Source organism: Tyto alba, unplaced genomic scaffold (assembly GCF_018691265.1).
Source record: "Tyto alba isolate M040663 unplaced genomic scaffold, T.alba_DEE_v4.0 Super-Scaffold_40, whole genome shotgun sequence".
Classification (NCBI taxonomy): Eukaryota; Metazoa; Chordata; class Aves; order Strigiformes; family Tytonidae; genus Tyto; species Tyto alba.
This window is the reverse complement of record NW_024881316.1, coordinates 45,431,370-45,454,160: the sequence shown is the minus strand read 5'-3', so window position 1 is coordinate 45,454,160 and position 22,791 is coordinate 45,431,370. Positions and strand designations below refer to the sequence as shown.

The 22,791-nt window shown below is 40.4% G+C and overlaps 2 protein-coding genes across 5 annotated transcripts; both read right to left on the bottom strand.

Annotated features, from left to right (window-relative positions):
* Positions 1-5,809: 5,809 nt before the first annotated feature.
* On the bottom strand, positions 5,810-10,527 carry GLYATL3 (glycine-N-acyltransferase like 3). The gene is made up of 5 exons (XM_009964819.3): positions 10,450-10,527; positions 9,898-10,005; positions 8,503-8,629; positions 7,623-7,749; positions 5,810-6,701 (listed from the first exon to the last, which is right to left on the bottom strand). Exons 1-5 carry the CDS (start codon positions 10,525-10,527, stop codon positions 6,275-6,277), a joined length of 867 nt encoding a protein of 288 aa, XP_009963121.2. The 3' UTR covers positions 5,810-6,274.
* Positions 10,528-16,232: 5,705 nt separating this feature from the next.
* Positions 16,233-22,782, bottom strand: CENPQ (centromere protein Q). 4 transcript variants are annotated; one of them, XM_042803510.1, is made up of 9 exons: positions 22,703-22,782; positions 21,041-21,203; positions 20,256-20,313; positions 19,424-19,538; positions 19,090-19,158; positions 17,703-17,832; positions 17,322-17,441; positions 16,977-17,054; positions 16,233-16,541 (listed from the first exon to the last, which is right to left on the bottom strand). In XM_042803510.1, exons 2-9 carry the CDS (start codon positions 21,191-21,193, stop codon positions 16,413-16,415), a joined length of 852 nt encoding a protein of 283 aa, XP_042659444.1. In that variant the 5' UTR covers positions 21,194-21,203; positions 22,703-22,782; the 3' UTR covers positions 16,233-16,412. The 4 variants fall into 4 exon arrangements, with proteins under 4 accessions (XP_042659444.1, XP_042659447.1, XP_042659446.1 ...); XM_042803513.1 differs by having other exon boundaries at positions 20,256-20,310; XM_042803512.1 differs by having other exon boundaries at positions 22,688-22,770.
* Positions 22,783-22,791: the final 9 nt, after the last annotated feature.

The window sequence follows — 22,791 nt, the reverse complement described above, 5'->3', positions numbered from 1 at the left end:
GGTTTCCAGTACCTCTAGAACAAAGCGGCTTGCTTTTGTTTGGTTGGTTGGGGTTTTTTTATTTGTTGGTTGAGGGTAGAAGAGGTACAGAAGTATGGACTAATTGGTGACTGGTGGATTAACCTATTAAATCACCTAATCTGGGCTAAATAATACAGACCCACAGCTTTCACACACTTCAATTTTCACTTGGTAATGTGTGCTTCTTGAAAGATATGCCCCAGAAACGCTCCTGAGTTCAGGTTTCTCCAAAGAGACATATGAACCATAAAGCTGTGCCTAGCTTGTACTAGCCTGATTAAAGACAAGCTCTGCAGAGCCCCTGTGGCGATTGTGTGATGTTCAGAGCTTCAGGTCTACAGAACAGAAGGGCTTCTTGGTCTTGGCAGGCAGATGGGTTTGAAGATGGGTTGGATATACAGTCCCTGACTCTGCCTGTGTAGTAATCGGTGCTGACCCTCTGTGGTACGCCTGAAAGCTCAGTTTTTCTAAGGTTGGTTATTTTACTTGGAACTAGAAGAACAATATTCCCTGGACTTCCACTTCTCCAAGTAGGTGTTGAAGTATTTCTATTGCAATCTTATGCGTGTGTGTCTTCTGAGCTATGTTTACACTAGGAAAAGGTGAAGTTTTTCATCAGTTAGATGATATCTGTGAAAATTACAATTTAATCAGCTTTACGAGGAATTAAAATATTTTTTTTATTCCTTGACTCTGAATTTTAAATGTTAAAAACATTTATGAAATATGTGGAGGTTCCACTGATGGTAAGGTTTGAAAAAGGGAATCAATGTAGAAAAAGTATTAGAAGTTGGTGGTCACATTTCATTCTCTGAAGCTATTCTTTCTCATATCATCACAGTACTCAGATGTTTGCATGTCTTGCTCCTATTGACCTCTGGACAAAACATACATATCTCAGTAAAATTGGAAATATAATGTAACAAGAAGTTTTACATTTATCTTATAAATAGAGATTCTGAAGCCATAATAAGAATGTGATAACTGAAAGCGTGATCATAGTGCATGAAGAGATGGGAGGTGATACGATTGCACTGTGTTTTCCTGGGAGAGTGTTTCTGTACGTACAAATGAGCTGATCTTATCTGAACATTTTTGTAGATTTTGATTCACATGACCTTCATTAACCTACTCTCTCGGGATTTTTCATGTATTTATCTTCAAACATAGAACCAGATCTAAATGGATTTTTAAATTTTTTTTCCATCTCTAACATTTCAGAAAAAAAAAACATTCATTTTAAACACTGTTTTATCACTTGGGAGGTTGGAGACAAATGATAAAAATAAATTATTTTTTCATGAGCAAAACAGGCTCCTATTCTTTATTCTGCTTCTTGCCAGGAGTTGCCATCAGCCCTTGAGAGGCTAAATCTCCATTTCTAGGTCTTTACTAATGCAGAAGAAGGTGGACATCATCTGAAAGATGGAAATGCCAGATTGTTCATGAGTTATGGCACAGCTGCTTGATATTTGCAAGATCACCAGGATGAACTCCATCATAGAGGCTGTAACTCCTCCAGGCAAGATTTACACACTTCAGAAAAAGGCAGAAACCAGTTGTACCAGAGACAGGACATTCATTCACATCTAATATTCACCCAAAAGGCCCATGGTTATAAAAGTACTTAGTCTGTTGTTCTGCCCAGTTGCCTTGGACAGTTTGGGCACACTACTGTCAGACACAACAGCCGGCTGACTGCTTCTCATCCTGAGAAGAAACAGAAACTCTCCCTCTGCCACGTAACACTTGTATCTGTAAAGTGTCAACTTCCTCTTTAATCATTATTTCTCTCTCATTTGCCTTCTATTTTCTGTTGACCTTCTTCTAATGATGAACAGCCAACAACGCTACATGTAAGACAAACAGCCCCAAAAACGTATTTCACAAATACAGATGTATCTGACACAGCCTATCATATGAAAGAAATAACTGTTGTGTACTTGTTATAGCAGAGCAATTCTCAGGAAAAACTTTAATCCAAGTTGACATGAGTCCAAAGGGTCATTAAGATTTTTTCTGAATAATCTGTAACTGGATAAACTCAGTAAATAAAGCATGCACCCGTGGCAAATAGCTCGTGCTTTTGTAATGAACTTTCTGACTTGCTATTAAACATTGCATAAACTGTCTGCAAATTCCAGCTGGCAGAGGGCTCCCACTTCCTGGCAACAGTAAAAGGAAGTTAAAATTTACTGAGAGCAAAAATATCCCAAGGTCAATATCTCTTCAAGCCTCCACGTCTGCTGTCTCCCTGAAGGCAGTGTGGGAGTCGAGCGGTACTCTTGGTTCAGGCCTAGAATCCTCAAAGTACCACCCAGAGACATCAGGGCTCATCAGCCAATTTCTGGTGTAAAGAATATCATTGTTTACTGAGCAATCACTACTGGATCTGTAGGGCACCCTTCCCTCACCAAGCATGATGATGATCATCTCTCTTCCATGCACTTATTGCTTGTCCTGACTGTTCTATTGACTATGAAAAATAGAAAGTTTCTGCAATAGACATTGAAGAGATAATTTCCCTCAAACCAAAGTCTTTACACATCATTGGAAACCTGCTTATCAAAGATCACAATAACCCCTCCTAGATATTGCTAGTGCTAGTGTAAACCTTTTGCTCAAAAAAAATTTCAATTTTTAAAATTTGATGAAGTAGAATCGTAGCTTGGTTTCCTGAAACAAAATCTGCCAGCCCTATGTGAGTGATTCAGATACATGTTTTCTTTCAAATGGCAGCACAAGTGACATTTTAATTCAGTATGAAATTCAGAAAGCTAAAAATAATAATGGAATATTTGGGTATTAGTGAAATTAAATGCCTCAATCCACATTTTTGCCCTCCTTTCAGAAAATGTTGTAATTTTTTAGTCTAGGATAGTTCAAAATCCTTTGTGCCCTAAAAAGACATGTGCCTCCTACTGTGCTCCAGGCATAGATTTAGGAATGGAAGGTGCCTTCCTTTAGTACCATCCTGTCAGGTACACACTGCAAGTCAAGTAACCCTGGAATTAGCCCATGAATGTGTTGGGTATCATCTCCTCGCAGACCTGCAGGCATGCAGCCCTGTATTGCTCTGGCCTTTTCAAAGGTCTATGTACATACATTATTTATCTTTCTCACTCACCTGCAGTTAACCCATTAGATCACATTGTTAGTGACTCCAAAGGAGGCAAGAAAGAAAACTATCAAGCCAATCAGTTGGGTACTATGTGAAGCTTTGAAACTACATGAAGCCTGAACTTGTATTTGTATTTTTAGCAGCTTCACAGCTGCTGTTCTGAGGCTCCCTGGGAGCTGTTTGGCCAGGGATGTGCCACTTCTATGCTTCTAGTCCACAGTGTCTGAATCAAAGGATATCTGAGTGACAGTGTTGACATAAGTCAAGCCAGCAGCTTAGAGGACAGGCAAATCTTGGATGAAGCAACAGTCTCTTGGGTATTAAGCAATCTACTTTTTTACTTGAATCTGTGTAAAATGCACTTTTTCCTCTCTTGCTTTCTATAATACACCTGAATGAACAGGCCCATGTTTCCTCCCCAGTCCCTTCATAGCCTTTCAGTAGGCTTGGTTCTCTAAGGTCCTGTCCCTGAAGCTCATGGCTCATTTTCTCAAGTAAGGAGACTGACCTAACCTTGCTTCTACAACAGGCTAGCCCCTCAAATCTGTCACTTCCCCTCCATGGCTTGTCTCTCTCTTTATCTCTTTTGCTCTGTTTCCCAGACAAATTCAGGAACAAATCTGCACAGCTTTACAGAGTCCACTTCCACCACCTGGACTCTTTGTTCTGCCTTTGTCTGTCCTCCACCCTTCTGCTCTCCTTCCTTTGCCAAACAGGACAGCCAGAACTGGTTCTCACTCGGGCTTTGGTTAATCTCCTTGTCAAAAGGAAATAGGACTCCTTTTATTCTGGACCTATAGGACTCCTTTTATTCTGGACCTGACTCCTATGAGGTGCTGCAATCATAACCCCTTGCAGTTCAGTAGATAAATACAAGCTTAAGGCTAAGTATTTAATGACTGACTCATTTCAGGTCTGTGAGGAACCTTACTAGCAGTGCTAGGTACCTGTTTGCAGAGAGATATCCACAAAATATTAGAGATACATAGCAAATTCCACAGAAAGCAGCAACTGTAGACACACATCTCCTTCACAGTCACATCCCGCTTCCAGTCACACCCATTCAATTCCAAAAGGTGAAACTGTGGTGAAAAACTGGAATGTCAATAGATTCACAGGCTCACAGGACTACATGATAATTCAGGTTGGAAGGGACTGCAGGAGGTCAAAGAGTCAACTGTGAGGTCAGACCAGACTGTAAAGGAATTTATCCAATCTGATTTTGAATCCAGGTGAATACAAATTCAGTTTTGGACATACGTAGGTGTAACAGAAAGCACAATACCTCTCTGAATCAAAGTTAAATGCCTAGACAGTATAATAAGCCTTCCACTGTTCTATTTTCCAGTGGAGATCTGACTTTGGTACACTTCTCAGGCTGGGAGCCAGGTTCTTTAGATGACATTGCACAGCATGATGCCTGTTGCTCTGCTTTGCCATGAGCAGAAGGCACTGGTGTGGCATGGTGGAAGTAGTCTCTTGTGGAAGTGATGAATTGTTCACAAGGCAAATTATCACTAGAAGACCACCACTGCATTACTACTTTGGGTTTTTTTCTGGGGTTATATTGGTAAATAGACATGCTGTAACATGGAAAACTAAGAAATACTGACTAAATAACAAAGTCTAGTGATTCTTAAAATGTAAAAGAGAATCAGGGTACTGGACCAGATGCCCTGTGAAACAAGAGTCCTCCCATTTTAAACTATCTTCTGCAAGGTGTTGAAAGAGGTGGTCCAGGCTAGTAATTTATCTAATACCAGGAACCAACAGAAATACTAAAAGTTATGAATGTCCTCTGGGATCAACTGCCTTGATTAATAAAGGACAGTGACCTCCAGCAAGAAGCTCCAATTCAGATCTGCTCTTCCTACACTCCTGTGTTAGTAATACCTCAAGACACATGCTGTTAGTAAAAAGCACATATAACTGGCAGGATTCAGCTACAAATTCAGACACCTAAATTTAGGTGTCTGACTTCAGTGTCTATATGTGCCCTTGTGACTTAATTCAGTCATCTAGATCTTGAGCTTATGATGAAATTCTTGTGGTGGGTTGACTCTGGCTGGATGTGAGTGTCCCACCAAAGCCACTCTATCACTCTCCTTCCTCAGCTGGACAAGGAGAGAAAAATGTAATGAAAAGCACGTGTGTTGAGTTAAAGAAAAGGGGCGATCATTCACCAGATACAGTCATGGGCAAAACAGACTTGACTTGGGGAAAAAATAAATTTTATTTTTTATTAGTCAAATCAGAGTATGATAATGAGAAATAAAACCAAATCTTAAAAATGTCTTCCCCCCACCCCTCCTTTTTTCCTGGGATTAACTTCACTCCTGATTTCTCTACCTGCTCTTCCCCAGCTGTGCAGGGGAGCAGGGAATGGGGGTTGCAGGCATTTCATCACACATCATCTCTGCGGCTCCTTCCTCCTCAGGGGGAGGACTCCTCACACTCTTCCCCTGCTCCATCATGGGATCCCTCCCACAGGAGTCAGTCCTCCACAAACTTTTCCAACGTGAGCCTTTCCCACAAGCTACAGTTCTTCATGAACTGCTGCAGCATGGGTCCTCCATGGAGTCACAAGTCTGACCAGTGTGGGCTCCTCTCTCCATGGGGCCACAGGTTCTTCCAGGACCCTGCTCCAGTGTGGGCTTCCCATGGGGTCACAGCCTCCTTTGGGCATCCATCTGCTCTGGTGTGGGGTCTTTATTGGCCTGCAAGTGGGTATCTGCTCCACTATGGACCTCCAAGGGCTTCAGGTGCACAGCCTGCCTTGCAGTGGGCTTCACCACAGGCTGCAGGGGAATCTCTGCTCCAGAGCCTGGACCACCTCCTCCCCCTCCTTCTTCACTGGTCTGGGTGTCTGCAGAGCTGTTGCTTTCACATATTCTCACATCTCTCTCCAGCTATTAAACTTGCAACCATTACTAAATCTCTTGGATTTGCCATGCACAGCTTTCCCTGATCAGAGAAGTTAAGCGTGAGCAGTTAATCCCTTCTATTTTATCTCATTTATCTTATATGGGAACCTCTTGTATGATTTCTGATCTCACCCAAGTTATTAAATTTCACCGAAGTGCTCCTGCAGTGCACAAATTTGATCTGAATGTAGAGGTTTGCGAGGTTCAGCTATAAGTGAAATTTGGCTAAAAAATTAAAAGGTGTATGAATGACTCTGAAAAATGAGCAGGGAAGAAACTGGGCATTCATGCTTTTCAGCAATGTTATTGATGGTATATTCGTCTCCAGGACATTACCCTGTGCGGGAAAACCACAGCTATGTAATTTCTTAGCTAAAGTGGTAGCCACAAGCCTACTATAACCCTTCCTCCGATGCTCTGGAAGCGTATAACTATGAATCATGGTGGAAAACTGGTCTGTCAGGCTCCAGGAGAGGGGATGCCCATTGTCATCCAAGACACACACACTGGGGAAGCAACAAATGAGGTTAGCAAGGTACTTCTGGCACCTTGAGTTGCCTCCCCGTGACCAGGTTTTGCTGAGCAGGCTGGCGTGGGAGATGTCCAGGTAAGCCAGCGTTAACTTAGGGTCCATCCTAAGAGACAGTACAGAAACTGTATTAGGCAGAATGCTGTGCATCATATTCTCCAAGCAACTGCACTAGATTTACAGCTCTCTTCTCCAGCCAAATATATTTGCAAGTCTGTATCAGAAAGAGGAATCAAAGAGAGCTGAGTTCATTAGGCTGGAAGTTTGGGAATAATTATAGAGGGCAGTGCCTCTCCATTTTAGGTCTTTTTTAATATAAACTGAGTCCACATAACACACTACAAAGGTGCCTTATTCCTTACAAGAAGAGTAGAGAATACATTAAGGAAGGCAGGGAGACCCAGTCACATATTAGGTGACAGAGAAGAGTGGAAAGGATTTTATTTCTAATCTTTCATCTTCCAAGGCTAATAGATTCTCTCTCTATTTTGAATCCACTGCTGAGAAATTTATTCCAGGAAAAATGGGGCCTCTGGTTCCCCTAATCTTCTGCTCTGGTGTCAGATGAATATCTCACCAGCAGAAGGATATTAGAAAGCTTAGAAGGCTTCAAGCAGTTGTGTAAAGCCCTCTTGTGAAAAATGAGCTTTGCAGGAGTCTCAGGTCCAACTATCAAATCTAAGGAGCTTTGACACAGGAAGGTCAAAGGAGATGGAAAACAGACCTGTAGATTCCATGTGTACAAAAAAAGAGGAGGGGATGGAGACTATTCTGGAATATAAAACTGCAAAAATTATAGACTGATTAAAGAAAAATCTTGATGAATATTTAAGGGGAATAGTTCCTTCCCTTTAAGTAATTTAAAGGAATAGTTCCTTCCTTCCCAGGTAATTCCTCAAACAGGTTTTTGAACCAGTCACAGAGAAAGCCTAGCAGTCTTTCTGATATTTTTGATGCAAATGTACTTTTAGGAAATATATTGCTATAGTAAGGACATTGACAAATGACATGATGTGTTTAGACATACTGAAGACTGACATCTGGCAGCGTGTCCGGGTCTGAATGGATAACCATCTGGAAAGATGATGTTTTCACATCTACCTGCTTAGTTAAAGCCACTGTTCTGGATATTTCACATATTCCATTCTGGAGCCCTGTGTTATACAAAGATAAATACTGATGTACTTTTAAAAGAAAGCATTTTAAAAAAAAAAAAAATTAATTCCAATAGTACACTTTCTATCGAACTAGCCAGGTATTTGAAATCTCCAAAATTATTAACTTGGTTGTCTCCACTTAGGCTATAGCTTTACATATGTGAAGGTCAGAAGGCACTACACTTTTCATCTAATCCAGTCACCAGAACAATGAGGACACAGACCCTCTCCAAGTGACTTCTCCCCTATCTAACTACTACCCATAGTTTGAGCCACAGTAAATTACCCAGTTGTAATACAAGGTTTTAAATAATGGAGAAATCACCAATTCCATAAACAAGTTCTTCTACTGATTGATACCCTTCAACATGAAAAACGTGTATATTGCTTCCCATTCAGGTCTTGTCTACATTTAGCTTTCAAACACTGTTTCTCACTAAACCTCTAATAACCACATTAACTACTGCTCAGCTCAGTCTGTATGTATCCTATGGCCAGTAGCAAAAATAAACAGAAATAAACATTCTTCCTGTCAAGGAAATAGCTATTTGAACTTGAAATGGTAACAGTGAATATGATATGGATGAAATTCAAAAGCTAGAAAAGCCATATCCTAGATCTTATATTTTATGTAATTACAGGAAACCTTTCTATAGAGCAGAATGGCAGGGTCTGCACTCCATTAAGACTTCTTAAACCAACTGATTTAGCTATTCTATTTCCTCTAAACCAAGTAAGGCTGGACTGTACCTTGTATCTGAAAAATTTGTCCCCAGTTGATGGCATTTGTGTTTTCCAGTAGCTCCTGGTAAGCTTGTTGCTCCTTGTAGAAAACAGCATGAGCATTGGTATAATGGTCAAGATCATCCATCTCATTCTGGGGAGAAAAAATCTGGAAGAATTAAATATTCTCCCCCTTCCCACACACACATCTTTCACATTGGAATCAAAACTCACTGAAAGCCAACCCCAGAGATTTAACAAATGTTTGGAGCCTCGGGGTGGCTTCTTTTAGGACATTTTCAGTGGTGACTATCAAGCAAGACAGCAGAAATATCTGTTGCTCTCTACAGTGTCATGATAGCAGAAAGCAGTAATGGTAGTGAGTCCTCATGTACCCAAGTCACGGTAACCCAAACCTGGTGGTAGTTTCTTGAAACTCTTGCCTAATTCAAATCTCATCTCTACTACCAGTTGTTCCGAAAACCATGCTGTGTTCTTTGTTTGCCAAGGTCAACATGTTTTAGAACACATCTCTTTTGGTAAACTAAATAGTATCAATGCTTGTTCTCCATCCCTGAGCTGAAATGGCACAGTCTGGCCTCGTCAATACTATTCGTCATGGTTTGAGCCTGGTCTCAGGCTCTCATAGTCTTCGAAAGAGGTTGGAAACTTCCAAACTGCCAGTTGGAGATTTTCCACGTTCTGTGCTGACTTCTGCATCATTGGCCTAGGAGAGCTGGTTGTCCCAGAGAACATGCCAAAGATTTAACTGCACGGGCAGTACTTGTAGTACCTCATATGAGACTAAAACAACAAGATCTTGTCTCCTAGCCTGGAGACACAAATCCATGCAACTCAGAGATTGCTTTAGCATGGTGGATAGAAGGTCTTGAGGCAATGCCCCCTCCAAGGATCTTTTTAGCACTGCCTGTTATGGAATAAAAGATTGCAAAAGGACCCTTCTTTCACCTTGTAGCCACATCTGCCCCATCACAAGCTCACTGAGGCTTTTTTTTTTTTTTCTGACTGCATGAAGACTAGAGAGACCAAAGAGTCCTAGGAAAGTCTGATCTAGTGGCATGAGTGCAGGTAAAATGTGTCTCTGCATTAGCTATGCAAGTTATTCTTTAGCCAGTGCAAACAGAATAATTACAATCAATTAGAGCATGTTCTTCATAGGTAAGCTTGGTTAGGCTATAACTAATAGGCAGAATGTTTCAGGAAAGAGCAGTGCTCCCTTTAGTGGCTCTGTGTTGACATCTACTGGGATGTTCTATTGCACTTTACAGTTCCTACCCATCCCTGTTATGTTTTCCAGATAAAGCTAGCCGCACCCACAAAGCTCTCTGAAAACTGAGAGGAAGGCCTCAGTCATGCTGGATCCACCTCAGAAACGAAGATAACAACCCATGACAAATCTACCTCCCTCTGCAGCCGGGTGATAACAGCTTTGAAGTCTGGCCATGAGTCCACCACCACTTCCTTCCTGAAGGGATTCCCTCGGTTGATGTTCATCACAGCTCCATAAACCTGCAGGATAAACAGCCAAGAGAAGAAAGACAGTTTGAGACACGCTAACGTGGTACATGTGTTATAAATCAGAGACTGAACCAGTGACATGGAGCTGGAAGCACACATTTAGGTTTTCATACATACGCAGATATTTATCATATAGGTTGATACCTACACACTCACCAGTAAGACATTATCATGAAGATAAACCATTGTCTACTTAAGTCAACCCTAATCACTTTGGAGAGGAGGTGGACTGGTTTGCTTCTTTCTTTTCTTAAGTATGTAGATTTGGGTTAGTAAGCAGGGTCAAATGGATTTCTCAGATGTAGTCATCTAAACAGCAAATATCAGTCAGTCCAGAACAAGCACAACCTTCTCCCCACAGCTTTGATTCCCTGACAAATGTTCTGATTCACCGATAGAAGTATCACAGAAAATGAAATGTCAGCACTGTGTTACCTTGAGGGACTCGGGGAAATTCCACCTTAACATTTTCTCCAGCATCTGCAGCTTCATGGAGCAGTTGAGCACCAGCATCTTCCTTTCTGGGAACACACACAAGGTATAAAGGGTCACTCAGAAAAGCAATAATGTGGAGGAACTAAGTGGCATAATTGCCAATTTCATAAAATACAATCACTCCCACAAGTGTCTCATTTCAGCATTTTCCTATGGAAAACATTTTGGAAATATATTTTTTTTTTTCAATAGATGGATATGCAGAGAGCAGCAAGATGGGATGGTGTTTGGCAGACGAAGCTAGAGTCAGAAAATCCTGAGCTTATTTTGTTATTCTACACCAGGTTTCTTGTACAACAACAGGCAGGTCACTTACTTACAGATAGGTTAAAAAACAGGGTTTTCTGGTGTCTGCCCCAAAAAATCATGTTAGTTTTTGCTTGTAAAAACTGTAAAAATAAATTCTTATCACCACATTCTTTAAGCCTAGATATGACTGACCTCTCTTATTGGTTAATAGCAAGTAATTTGTACTATGTTAATTCAGCCTTAAACTTTTTAGGCTATGATTTTGGACAGTTCATCCCCCAGGGTAACTTCTTCAGCAGAAGAGTTACTGCAAGAATATCAGCCGCAGATCTTATTAGGGAAACAGCTGTCTTGCCTTCACATTTTTTTTTTATTTCCACCTTTGCTGTAAATCCAAATTAGCCTGTCCAAAATAACATAGTTACAGTCTGTCAAAAAAAGAAATCAACATCCCCTCAAAAAAAAAAACAAAAAAACAAAAACAAACAAAACCCAAGAAGCAATGAAACTGTATCTTCACTTCAAAAGCCCAAGGGAAGGATTCAAACCCTAAGGTTTCGCAAATAGAAAGTACCTGCATGCTACAAATGTTGAATGGTCTTAGCACTGACAACTTATTTTGTCAGCACTGTATATTAACCTTATAGTTGATCTACTGCAAGGAGTCTTTCTACAATCAGTGTTATCACTGGTCTGGAACCCACAGAAAAAGTCTTCTATTCACTTATTCTTAATACAATGTGCCAATCTGGCCATTTTCTTATTTTGTTTAATTCTACAGATTGCACAGCATGCCTTTTTTTCTAAATGCTTTTGCATCTCATAACTTGAATCTTCCATCCAAGCTATGTTCAGGTTTCAAACATTTAGTAGGTTTCCAGGTGACAAGGCTTTTTTTAACAGAGAACCAACATAATAATCAGTACTAATTGCCTCTTGTTGTCTTCAGCAGACAGATTAAAGGTTGAATAAACCATAGCATTAAGCAACACACTTGCACAGGCAATCTGCTCCCCAGGTCAGGGTAGAGATACGTAACCAGAGCAAGATAGTGAAGCTCAGGCTGCCCCACTAAGAGACCTGTGCCTTAGATAGGAAAATATCTTCCAGCACCCATGTGATCCACCATCAATCTCTATTCCTCCCCTTGTTCCTTTCTTGCTTCACCAAACATAAAAAGTAAAAAAAACAAAAATAGCCCATTCTATGATCGCATGTACATATTTACCTTTCTTGAAGCTTATACTCCATTTTCTCACCATTTTCAAGGGGAAAATTGCCTCCATCACAGAACATCAGTATACATGCAACTATATCTAAAGGCAGTGTTGATATGTGTTTGAATACACAGCTACTTTTACTTAAGGACAGTTCTAACATATATCTGCCTGGCAGTGATTTCAGATTGAAAACAAATTTTGCACCAATAGACCACCTGATTGATCACTTACCAGTTTTCAGGCTCATAGCTCATCCTTCCAACACGCAGTGATAAACTCGAAGCTAGGAGACAACAAAATGCATCCACTTTGTGTCTGCTTCTGCATGAGGAATGACGGAAGTCCTTATCCAGAATCTTAAAACTATAATTTTATTGATCTGGATTGTTCTAAACTGGTATACTGTTCCTAAAATCTTTATGCTTTCTTTTGGGGAACATGGAAATAAAACCCAGAGCCAGCCACACCTTCCAAGGAGGGACTCTGTGAGGATAGTTAATGAAGTGTCAAAAGGCTTGTTCAAGAGTATAGGCTCCAACAAGAACCTTTAATTCTTTCATTAAGTCATTTAATCTCTTTGCATTCATACCGGTGAATGATCTACTCTGCACAAGCTTATAATTATCTGTTTTATTCTCAGTGGTACTGAAATTAGTCAATCTACATTCTCAGTGCCAAGCTTCCTACCACAAGAGCATTAAGATCCTGAGATAAACTGCAACACATTCTGCCAGACAAAAACCATCCCAGCTAAGCAGCCCTAAGCAGCATTTGGAGCTGGCAGCCCTGTTCACCCTTTGCCTTATTTTTCAGTTGTCCCCATCACTCCAGTTTGATGATGTTAACCCATATTGTCCTTTTGATTTAGACTTGATAATCTATAGCACAAGGCAGAAGAGGCAATAGAGAAGGAATGTTGAAGTGCTATGGAGAGCACATGCAGAAAGATGTTTTAGTTGAACATGACAAATGGTTGATACAAGATAGATTGATATTCCTGCTATATCTTAAGAAATCCATGGCTCGTAACTTACCTGCTGGAAGCCGAGGTCTGTGAAACTGGTCTCAGATGCTCCCAGGTCAAATCACGGAAGTTCACAGCTCCACAAACACTGATCAACAGTGAACCTTCTCCTAGAAGGGTTCTTTAATTTCATCAGAAACCACAATCATATCATTCTGCAACTCTGCCCCAGGGTATCCACCATCAAAATAGTTGAGCCAAGAACCACCTCCCGAAAGCCTGGATTTATGTTCCTCTTCTATGTTGTCCTGTTCGTATGTGCACGACAACCCGAAAGTAACAACATCCACAAGCCTGCCAGACTATCATAAATCACCCAGTACTGGGGAAAAAAAAAAAAAAAAAAAAAAAAGGCTTGCTTCTGTAACTATCTGGCCCTGTAATGCAGCACCTCCATTGCTAGTGACCACTTTGCACTGTGTTTACAAGGCCTCAGGATTGAGGCTCTTTTTGAATGTTTTACTTAGCTGTGTAATTTAGCATTTCCACTAATTGACCAGGTGTCTGTGAATACTTATTTTTGTTATCGTTGTATGGTACAACCAGAGTTTTATACAGCTAGCAGTAACAAGCAGTTATTTTATGTCAAAGGAGATATTTATGACTAATATAATGACGCAGTACAGAGAAATACAGGCAGGGTATGATAGCAGAGGCCTTCGGAAATGGTAGATAGGGGACATGGTGCAGAGAAGAAGAGGTATGAGGTGATAAGCCATAGTACACAGGAGAGCGATGAGGATGACAAGAGATGAGGCTTGGCATGGGAGACCCCTCAGCTACAAAGAACTCACCAACAATCAGCTCAGGAAATAAAGACTCAGAGCTGGACAAAACTGGTTTTAGGAGTAACAAAGAAATAGCATTTAACATACATAAAAAGCATTACATGCTCCCTTGCAAGGAGTGTGTCCTCTTTGCATTTAAACAGTGTTTTGAGCGCAACACATTGCAGTCTCAACAACTAGATTTAAAGAAAGGGAGGAGACAACAAATCTCTATTCCAGGAGCTGACCACATAGGAATAAATGCAAAAGGTCTTGTGACTATAGCCTTTCTTGGGGAAACACAAGAAATGCTGCAAAAAGGTAAGAAAAAGTTGACCCTCCTTCAGTACCCTGTCTTTCAGTGTCAGCAGGTATGATCAAAAGTGCATCCACAATGTATCACCACCTTGTCCAAACCATTCAATTGTCTCTGATGGACACATGCTTCATATATTTGTTTACTTCTTTTTCACACCTATTTGTACATTTTGGCTTACACAACCTTCAGGCACTAAGAACTTGCTGCCTAGCCATAACATTGGCTACTGCTGCATTCCTATGTTGTAAAAAGTAGTGTGACCAATCCCTACTCAAGGCTTTCATAAAATGTTTTACATCTTATTATTTCCTTCTTCAGTTACTGCTATTTCAACTTTCCTTGTATGGAAACTATATCATATCTCTGACTCCTATTTACTGCCTTTCTCTATGTTATTTTTTTTTTTTAGAAAAACAGTATCTATGTGGTTCATGAAGTTCAAAACCAGCATAGTAAATTGCTCCCAAGTAGATCACCCTTAATGAAAGCAAAGGAGTATTTCTTTACTTAACAAAAATTAAGATACCTGCATGCAGGAAAATCACTAACCCATTATCTGGATTAAATTACTTTGGGGTTGTAGTTATATCAGTAAGCGCCTCCCTGGTCAAGGGTTCAAAAATTTGAGAAATATTTCTAATTATGTATATACTTTTCCATGTGATTCAGTTTAAAGCAAGCAAGTACTTAGTCTGGTTTTCCTACATGTAGCAACCACATCAAGGCTTTTAATCTCTCATAGGAGAATAGAGATAATGTCTCTAGCTCATGTCTCATTAAGAGTACCAGCAATTTGTAAACAAAAGAACAAGTGTTTGTGTGGTAAGTCAATGTAAAGAGCACTGCTGTTTTCCAGCAGGTAATCTGACTGGAGAAAGAACATGACAGTGACTGAATCTTTTGAGGGAAAAGCTCCATCATGCAAAAATAGAGGAGAGATGGAAGTGCATGGAAAATAGATTTTTGACTTAATTTTCCTCCTCTGAAGCTGAAGAATATCTGACAGTTAATGATATATAAAGTGAGTACACAAGTCTCAGAGCTTTGCTCTACATTCTTAGCTGCTTTCCCCAACCATCTGGATAAACCAGGTGTGAATGTCTTTTTTTTATGCAGTGATTCTGAAACAGTATAAAAAAATCCTGTACATTTCACAAAAATCATTCCATTTCCTGACCTGGAGGATTTTACTTAAAAATGGTAAGGAAGTTAAACAGAGGATTTGCAACTGAGCATTAGATAATCATATTTTTACCATGTGTTTCAGGTCTAAAGAAGATGTAACTTCAAAGCAAAAGTTGGTTTGGCAAGATATTGCCTTCACTGATTTAGAGAGGTGATATAGAAGTCCAAATATAGTGGAATAGGTGTTTTGCCAATTGACGGGGTTAACACAAAGGACACAGACACCAAGCTAAAGAAATAGGCTTATTTTGCTTTAGCTTAAAGCAGCAGAAAGAATGAGCAAGGTAATGCACCTAGTCATTGCTACATAAAGCTGGCTATAGTGATTAAGAAAGATCCATCACCAATTGCCCTCCTACTTTACCATCATCCCGACCCGTGCATCAGCTGGGGAGCCCCGTCACAGAGAAGGGTCAGAGAGCCTTTCCTGGCAGCTAGGAAGTCTCACACAGTGCATCCACTCGTAGGTGAGGTCTCTGTCTGTGCTGTGAGAGGGTCTGGCTTTTATACAGTTTAACAAACAAGTCTATACAAAATGCACAGGAGATATCTGGTAGATTGATATGCCTCACTCAGGCATGTCCGGATCTGGCCAGGATCCGGGCATGTCTGAGGAGTTTCTGTTTTTCTTTACATTTGGGATTTATAGTTACTTCCTATTGTTTACTTATAGTTCCCAGGGTTGCATTTTCACACTGATAAGATGCTGGTTGCTCCATGCTGTTTATATGTTGGTTGCTGGTCGGGGGATTCACTCAGAAGTCAACCTTGGTTTGAGGCCTATTGTTTGGGCCTTTTTTGTTTCAATAGGTTGTCTTGTTCTATAAAATTGTCCAAAAAAACCCAGGATCTATTTCCCTCCCTTCTACTAAGATAGTATAGATCATCATTAGAAGTCCTCACAGGTCTAGAAAAACAAAACCCCTTGATTGACCACTTAAATCACTAGAATCCCAGAATGCATCTACAGATTTATATAATAATACTCGTAGAAAATGTTTTAACAGAAATTCAGCAGTCACAACAGTAAAGCCATTAGGAAGAGAATAGTTTCCATGACCAGCATCTTGCTGCTCTACATTAACAGAGTGCTGGCCTAGGTTATGTTCTTCAAAGGAGACTCCATATACTTTGGTTTCTCAGAGGAAGTCCACCTTCTCGTAGGTCTTTTCAATGAGGGTTAACATGTTCTTCAAGTCAGCTGACTGCTGAATAGTGTTCATATCCTTTAAAAGACCTTTCTGATTTTTTATCTTCAAAATTTCATCCTAAAGAAGGAAAGAAAGAATAACAGACAACAAATAAAAACCAGTTTTCACTGAGTCCAATAGCAATTTAACCCTCATGCAGCCTAGCTGTACCTAAATACAGCTAAAACAAAGATTTGAAGACACAGATTGAGACAGTCTTCCTTCCATCAGAGATACATTTCAGAAATTATTACAGGTTCCCTAGGATTATAGGGTTCCTAAGGAAAGACATGTGATCTTTTAAATGGCAGGTTTTCTAGTGTTTTGTTCTGTTTTTTAAATGTAAGTATATAGTTCTCAATGCAAAGAAAAAAAGAAAGAAAAAAAGAAAACTTTCAGATATTTCAGAATTTTCAGTATTGCCCACTCTAGCAAAGATTACGTGATAAAAGCACATTCTGTTGCCTTCCTTTTCATATCCAAGATGCCTCTGAAAATATATTCCATGCTCACCTGCAAAGTGGGTGCCTGTAAACTGCACCTGGGGAGTTCTGGAAGGTGGAGTACTCCACTGCCCTTTTCCTGGAATACCTTAGAAAGGGATAAAGAAAAAATAATCCAAAACCAAACATCAGGCAGACAAGTAGGAAAATAAACTGGTTGTTATTATATGACTTCTGAAAACTAAGCTTCTTAATTTTGCAAGTGAAGTTGGAAAGACTGAAAATATACATTCCCAAGGGTAAATAAGGACTTCCTTATATGACACTCTCTGCAGAAACAGCTTGTCTGGGATAGCTCTGGAAGATGGCCCGTTCCTCTATCCTAGAGCAGTGAAGCAACATCTGTTCGAAATACCTTCTTGGCCTTATTTTCATCTTCCTCTAACTTGTTCTTGAGCACCTTAATTTTGTACTGCAGTTGCAGTATAGTTTCTTCAATGCGTTCTGCTGATCGCTCAGCTTCATTTATTTCTTCCTAAGACAAAATAGACACAAAAAACAAAGTTTACTTTAGCCTTTTGTGAATAAGATACTGATAATCAGCATCAGCCAAGTCACTTAAAAACCATCCAAAAATATACATTGCTTTGTAGCAAAGGTAGGTGACAATGATGACAGTGAACAACTTGTCCACAACAGCACAAGCATAGCCCACAGTCCGTCTACTAAAAAGTTACGGCACACTGAGCAGCAACAGACAGGTAAGATATTTTCTTCCCTTCCTTGTCTTTCATACCTGCAACTGTACCAAAGTCTCTTCATTTGTCTCAAGCACTTGTTTCTCTGCCATTTGAAGGCTTGAGACCTTCTTCAGGTTGCCCAGCATCCCTGGAGGCACCTTTAAAGTCTTGAAAAATCTCAGCACCCTTTATTATAGAAAAATGAAAGCATAATTTGTTTGGAGTTCTTTGCAAAACTGAAAGAAAATTGACTAAATGGCTTCTCTGGGGGAAAACTAAACTCAGTTTAGCCCAGTTGCTGCCAGTGAAGTAAAAGGATCCAGGCAGGAAGAAAAGTTGTCTTGAATTGCTTTCCAAAATCATGTGGAATAGTTGGCTAAGGAAGGAACCAGGAACAAGAAATCCCACCATTCTACCTTTTGCTACTAGACTGATATTGTGTGGTTTCTATCCCATTGGTCTGTATACTCCCTGACTGTAAATACACATTAACTAATATTTTCCCAGTTCTGACCTTTCTGCTTTTCAAAGTAAAATTAAGTTCTAAACCCAGCATGTTTAACTGCTTCCAAACAAAGATAATTTTAGTAAATCTGTAAATGCTTTTCTGAAACATGATATATAGCTTTATGTCAGAGGAAAAGTTTTAGCTTGGTCTCAAAGGTCCTTCTGATTCTGAGGAAGACTTGGATTCTTCCATGTTGGATCTGTCTGTTAGATACACCGAACTGCCACAACTTCCATGCATCTCAGATGAGAATGCAGGAGCTTTGACAATTCAGAAATTAAACACCTCACAAAGTAAACACTAAAAAGAAAAAAAAAAAAAAAAAAGGAAATAATTTATGAAAAACTAGCTCTTCATATTTGAAACTTGAGGTACTGTAAAAACAAAGAAAGCAACATACATGCTCAGGCTCTATGTTGATAAGAACCTGGTATACCGACACACATGCACACAACACTCAAGTGTACATAATTACTCCAACAATAACATAAAAAGGCTACAAGTTATGACCCAACACAAAATTTCGATTCCTTCTGAAGTAACTTTAACCGTCAGAAAATGAATTATCATTTAAGAAAATCCAGCTATAACTGCTCCTGCCATTATCATAAAATTATAGCAAAATAAATAGCTGCTCACAAATTTAAACCCTGTATAAAGAGCAACAAGCTGATTCAAGGAGCTGTTAAGAATACCTCATAGGAACTGTTACTCATATAGAAGTAGTTAAAGTGAATCTTTCAACAACTCTTGCTCGTCCACTTCAATCAACATATCGTCAAGATATTTCCCTCCTTGATTTTGCATCAAATCTCCCTTCTAAGATTTCCTAAATGTGATCGTTCCCAGAAGCAATTTTGTAAGCGTGGTACAAAACAACTGGGTAAACTAAATCTCTTCTCCTCTATTTATTTTTTTTAATTATAATTTTTTACCTTTCTTTCAGTAAATACAGGTCCTTCTGAACATTATCTTTTCTTTCACGTTGTTGGTACAAAACAGATCTGGAAAGAAAATAAAGGCAGAATTTTAATCAGAAAGCCTGCAAGCACAGAGAACACATCAAGTGAAGTGAACATAGTCAGAACTTCCCTAGCTAAAAATGTCCAGCTTGAGATAGAAAGTGTTGTATTATACTGGACAAAAATATACGCAGCCAGCCATATTGCCCAAAAAAGCTCCACAGCTTTTCCAGTTCAAGCAGTATTATGATTTTTACTTTATTCATTGTGGAAACAAACAAGAACCACCTGGATATTTGGCACTTACAGTATTACCGAATCCATTACAGTTTCCAGAAACTGCTTACTGCTCTCAGAGAGAATCTGCCAAGATCTTGTTTTAGCACTGGTTAACTTCATCTTTTTTGAAGACATTTTGTCTCCTTTTAACAGAAAGGAAAAAAGGAAAAGATATGATTTGTCAAACCTGGATAGACTGCTTTGTGACTCAATTCAGTCAGACTGTAGTCAAAGGTGTAACACTTTAAGATTTTTAACTGTCACAAAACTATCAGGTGAAGTCCATCCACACTACGTGGTACTTATTTTTGGCAAGTTACAAATGGTTTAAAAATCACAAAATAGAAAAGGTTCTTTCTGCCAGCAGTTTCATTCTAAACAGATACTTTCCCAAAACCATTGGCAATACAAGGGAAAAAAAAAACAGAATGAAATAAAAAAAAGAGCGGGAATATACATAAGAAAAATGCTCAATGTGGCAGGGGTCTCATCTCATTTGTGTGATCAATACAACACATGCCAGCCTTAAGACAGAAGGTTAAGAGAAAAGACAATGACCTGTGAAGAGAAAGTTAAAGTGTTATGCATGCTTGTGGTGGAATTTTACAAGAGAAGAACACTACTTGCAAATAAATGTCTGTGATTAACATGTGCATATACAACACAATATAATGTGAACACATACTGGCTAAGACTGTGCTGCAAATACTTGCTTTTACTATTCAGGAGGAAAACTTTGAAACTTAGTGACATCTCAGACATCTATGATTTCAACACAGCAGTTACTACTTATACTTTCAGTGTTTTGAAAAAACACTGAATTTGTGCAAGACAAACATAAGGAAAGAATACAATCCTACCTGCAGCAGAATAGTCCCCGTGTTCCTCAGCTTTTCTTTTGACTGTCTGAGTGACCTGCTGAAGAGAAGATTTACAGCAAAAATGGTAATTTTGAAACATCCTGGGCTGTGCAACCATTCATCTACTACTAGCAACCCACTATAAAAAGGCTGAGAAAACATGTTAGTGCTTGACAGAGGTCTACTGATGCTGACCACAAAATAGGCTTTTTGAACTGTGAAACAGTAATTCATCTCAAGGATGCCAAGGAAAGCAAGTCACTCATCTTAATTCCTCTCATTCCAAGAGGTCATGAAATCAGAAATTCAGAAGATGTTTGGCTATCCTGTTAGACCTCGAGTTCATGCTGTTCATAAGTTCAGTGGTTAAGCAAGCTCTCTCTGACTGAAAACTGCCTAGGCCGATGCTGAGACATGCAGAGAATATTTTCCAGAACTGAATAAACACCACCTGAGCTGAATGAACAGCTGACTTTATCACTCTGTTCAAACAGATGCTGTGCAGTTCTTCAAAACTGCACAGCCAGCTTGTCTTTTTATTCATGATGAGGCAATGCTTCCCTCTACTTGTCACAGGCACAGAAGCATGCAACTAGAAATTCTGGAAATCTGGGTGCAGCTATGGCAGCAGGTCTCAAAAGAGCTGTTCACACTAGACATTTCCTCAAGAGGACATTTAGTTAATGAAATATTCTTTATAAATTCCAGTTACAAACTGGGCAAAATGGACTCTCCTTTTTCCCTTGGTTACTTTTCTAATTTGTTTGATCCAAAATAATTATTACCTTTCTGTTTTGATCTTGTTTTCTTCCTTTTCCATCTGTTCCTTTTTTTTGGCTGGAAGGCCCTTGCTGATTTTGTGATTTAAACATTTTTTTTGCTGATGCCCCACCAGTGGTCTCCTCTATTTTACTGGAAAATTTCCTGTGACATTTCATTATCTGTAAACTAATGGAACAGGAGGAAACAAAAACAAAATTTAAATCCAGCAATTATAGCTCCATATAGTACAAACCACACATTAATAAAGAAAATGACAGGAAATACCCAGTGCTAAATGAGCCCAAATGTTTGAGTATTTGCTAACCCAAAGTCCTAAATCTTCCATATTTATCTAAGTGCAGGACCACTAAAAAAGCATCCCCATTTGCCTTTTAGACAAGTCTTCGCATGTTCCACATCACTTTCTAAACTCAAAAGCCAGCATGTCTGTACACCAAAGAGCATCAATGGCAATGCAACTGGTAACTACACTGAGAACAGTCTAATTTGTTCTTAAAGGCCTCCAACAGTAGAAAATCTTTATCTTTCTAATGCAGTCCAGTTCAGTCATCTTATTACCAGAACTTTTTACCTTAAGCACCTAACCATGTTCCTTGCTGCAGCTTAAACTCATAGGTTCTTTCCTTACCCACTATAGAGATGGAGGAAAAAGAAGTCACACAGAAGACTGTAATCATTACACCCCAGTAGCCTTCTCCTTTCTAAGCATAACTAAGATGTATGCAGTTTTTAATTCAGCCCCTCAGGTCACATCAAAAAGACGAGGGGTAACTGGATACAAGTTACTCCTGAGGAGATTCAGGCAGAACACAAGAGGAAAATGTTTCACAATGAGAACAGTCAGCTACTGTAATATTCTCCCCAGGGAAGTGGTGGATTCCTCAACATTGGACACTTTTAAGATTCAGCTGGACAGCGTGCTGGGCCATCTTGTCCAGACCGTGCTTTTGCCAAGAAAGGTTGGCCCAGATCATCCTTGAGGTCCCTTCCAACCTGGTATTCTATGATCTTCCCTCACGCAGAGGATCGCCAGACCACAGTCGCGATCCCCACCAGGTAAACAAGCCCTCCCTCTGCCCGCTCCAGTAACTGCTCGTTTTGCGGGGCAACATTCGCTGAGTACCTCAGGAGGAGCCACGGACTACAACTCCCGGCATGCAACGGTGCCCGTCACTGCGGCGGCACACGCCTACCGAGCGAAAATGCATGCCTGGGAGTTGGAGTCTTCAACACCCATTCACCATTCGCCCTTCACCCTCTCCCTCCCCGCTCAATACTCCCAAACTCCCGCTCCCCCTTACTGCGGCTTAACACTACACCACCACCACCCCACCACCACCCCACCACCACCACCCCACCCCACCCCACCCCCCACCCCCCACCCCACCCCCACCCCCCACCACCCCCACCACCACCCCCCCCCCCCCCCCCCCCCCCCCCCCCCCCACCACCACCACCACCACCACCACCACCACCACCACCACCACCACCACCACCACCACCACCACCACCACCACCACCACCACCACCACCACCACCACCACCACCACCACCACCACCACCACCACCACCACCACCACCACCACCACCACCACCACCACCACCACCACCACCTCTCTTCCTCCCCCTCATCCCGCCCGGAGACTCACCACCCCAGCGCCTACCTCCACGCTCCCCGCGTTAAACCGCCGAGCCCTTAACAAACCGTTTTCCCCGCGCAACCGGACGCATGCGCACTCCCCACAACCGGGGA

What these genes read in the sequence shown, in the direction of transcription:
- GLYATL3 (XM_009964819.3), bottom strand. Translation starts at nt 10,527, where the DNA reads ATGCTGGTGCTCAACTGCTCCATGAAGCTGCAGATGCTGGAGAAAATG. An exon ending in TCACCCGGCTGCAGAGGGAG is followed by an intron (nt 8,630 to 9,897) that starts GTAGATTTGTCA and finishes TTTTCTCCCCAG; the next exon opens with AATGAGATGGATGATCTTGA. An exon ending in ACAAATTTTTCAGATACAAG is followed by an intron (nt 7,750 to 8,502) that starts GTACAGTCCAGC and finishes TGTATAACACAG; the next exon opens with GGCTCCAGAATGGAATATGT.
- CENPQ (XM_042803510.1), bottom strand. Translation starts at nt 21,193, where the DNA reads ATGAAATGTCACAGGAAATTTTCCAGTAAAATAGAGGAGACCACTGGT. An exon ending in CTGTATTTACTGAAAGAAAG is followed by an intron (nt 17,833 to 19,089) that starts GTAAAAAATTAT and finishes TCTATAATAAAG; the next exon opens with GGTGCTGAGATTTTTCAAGA. An exon ending in TACAGGCACCCACTTTGCAG is followed by an intron (nt 16,542 to 16,976) that starts GTGAGCATGGAA and finishes TTCCTTCTTTAG; the next exon opens with GATGAAATTTTGAAGATAAA.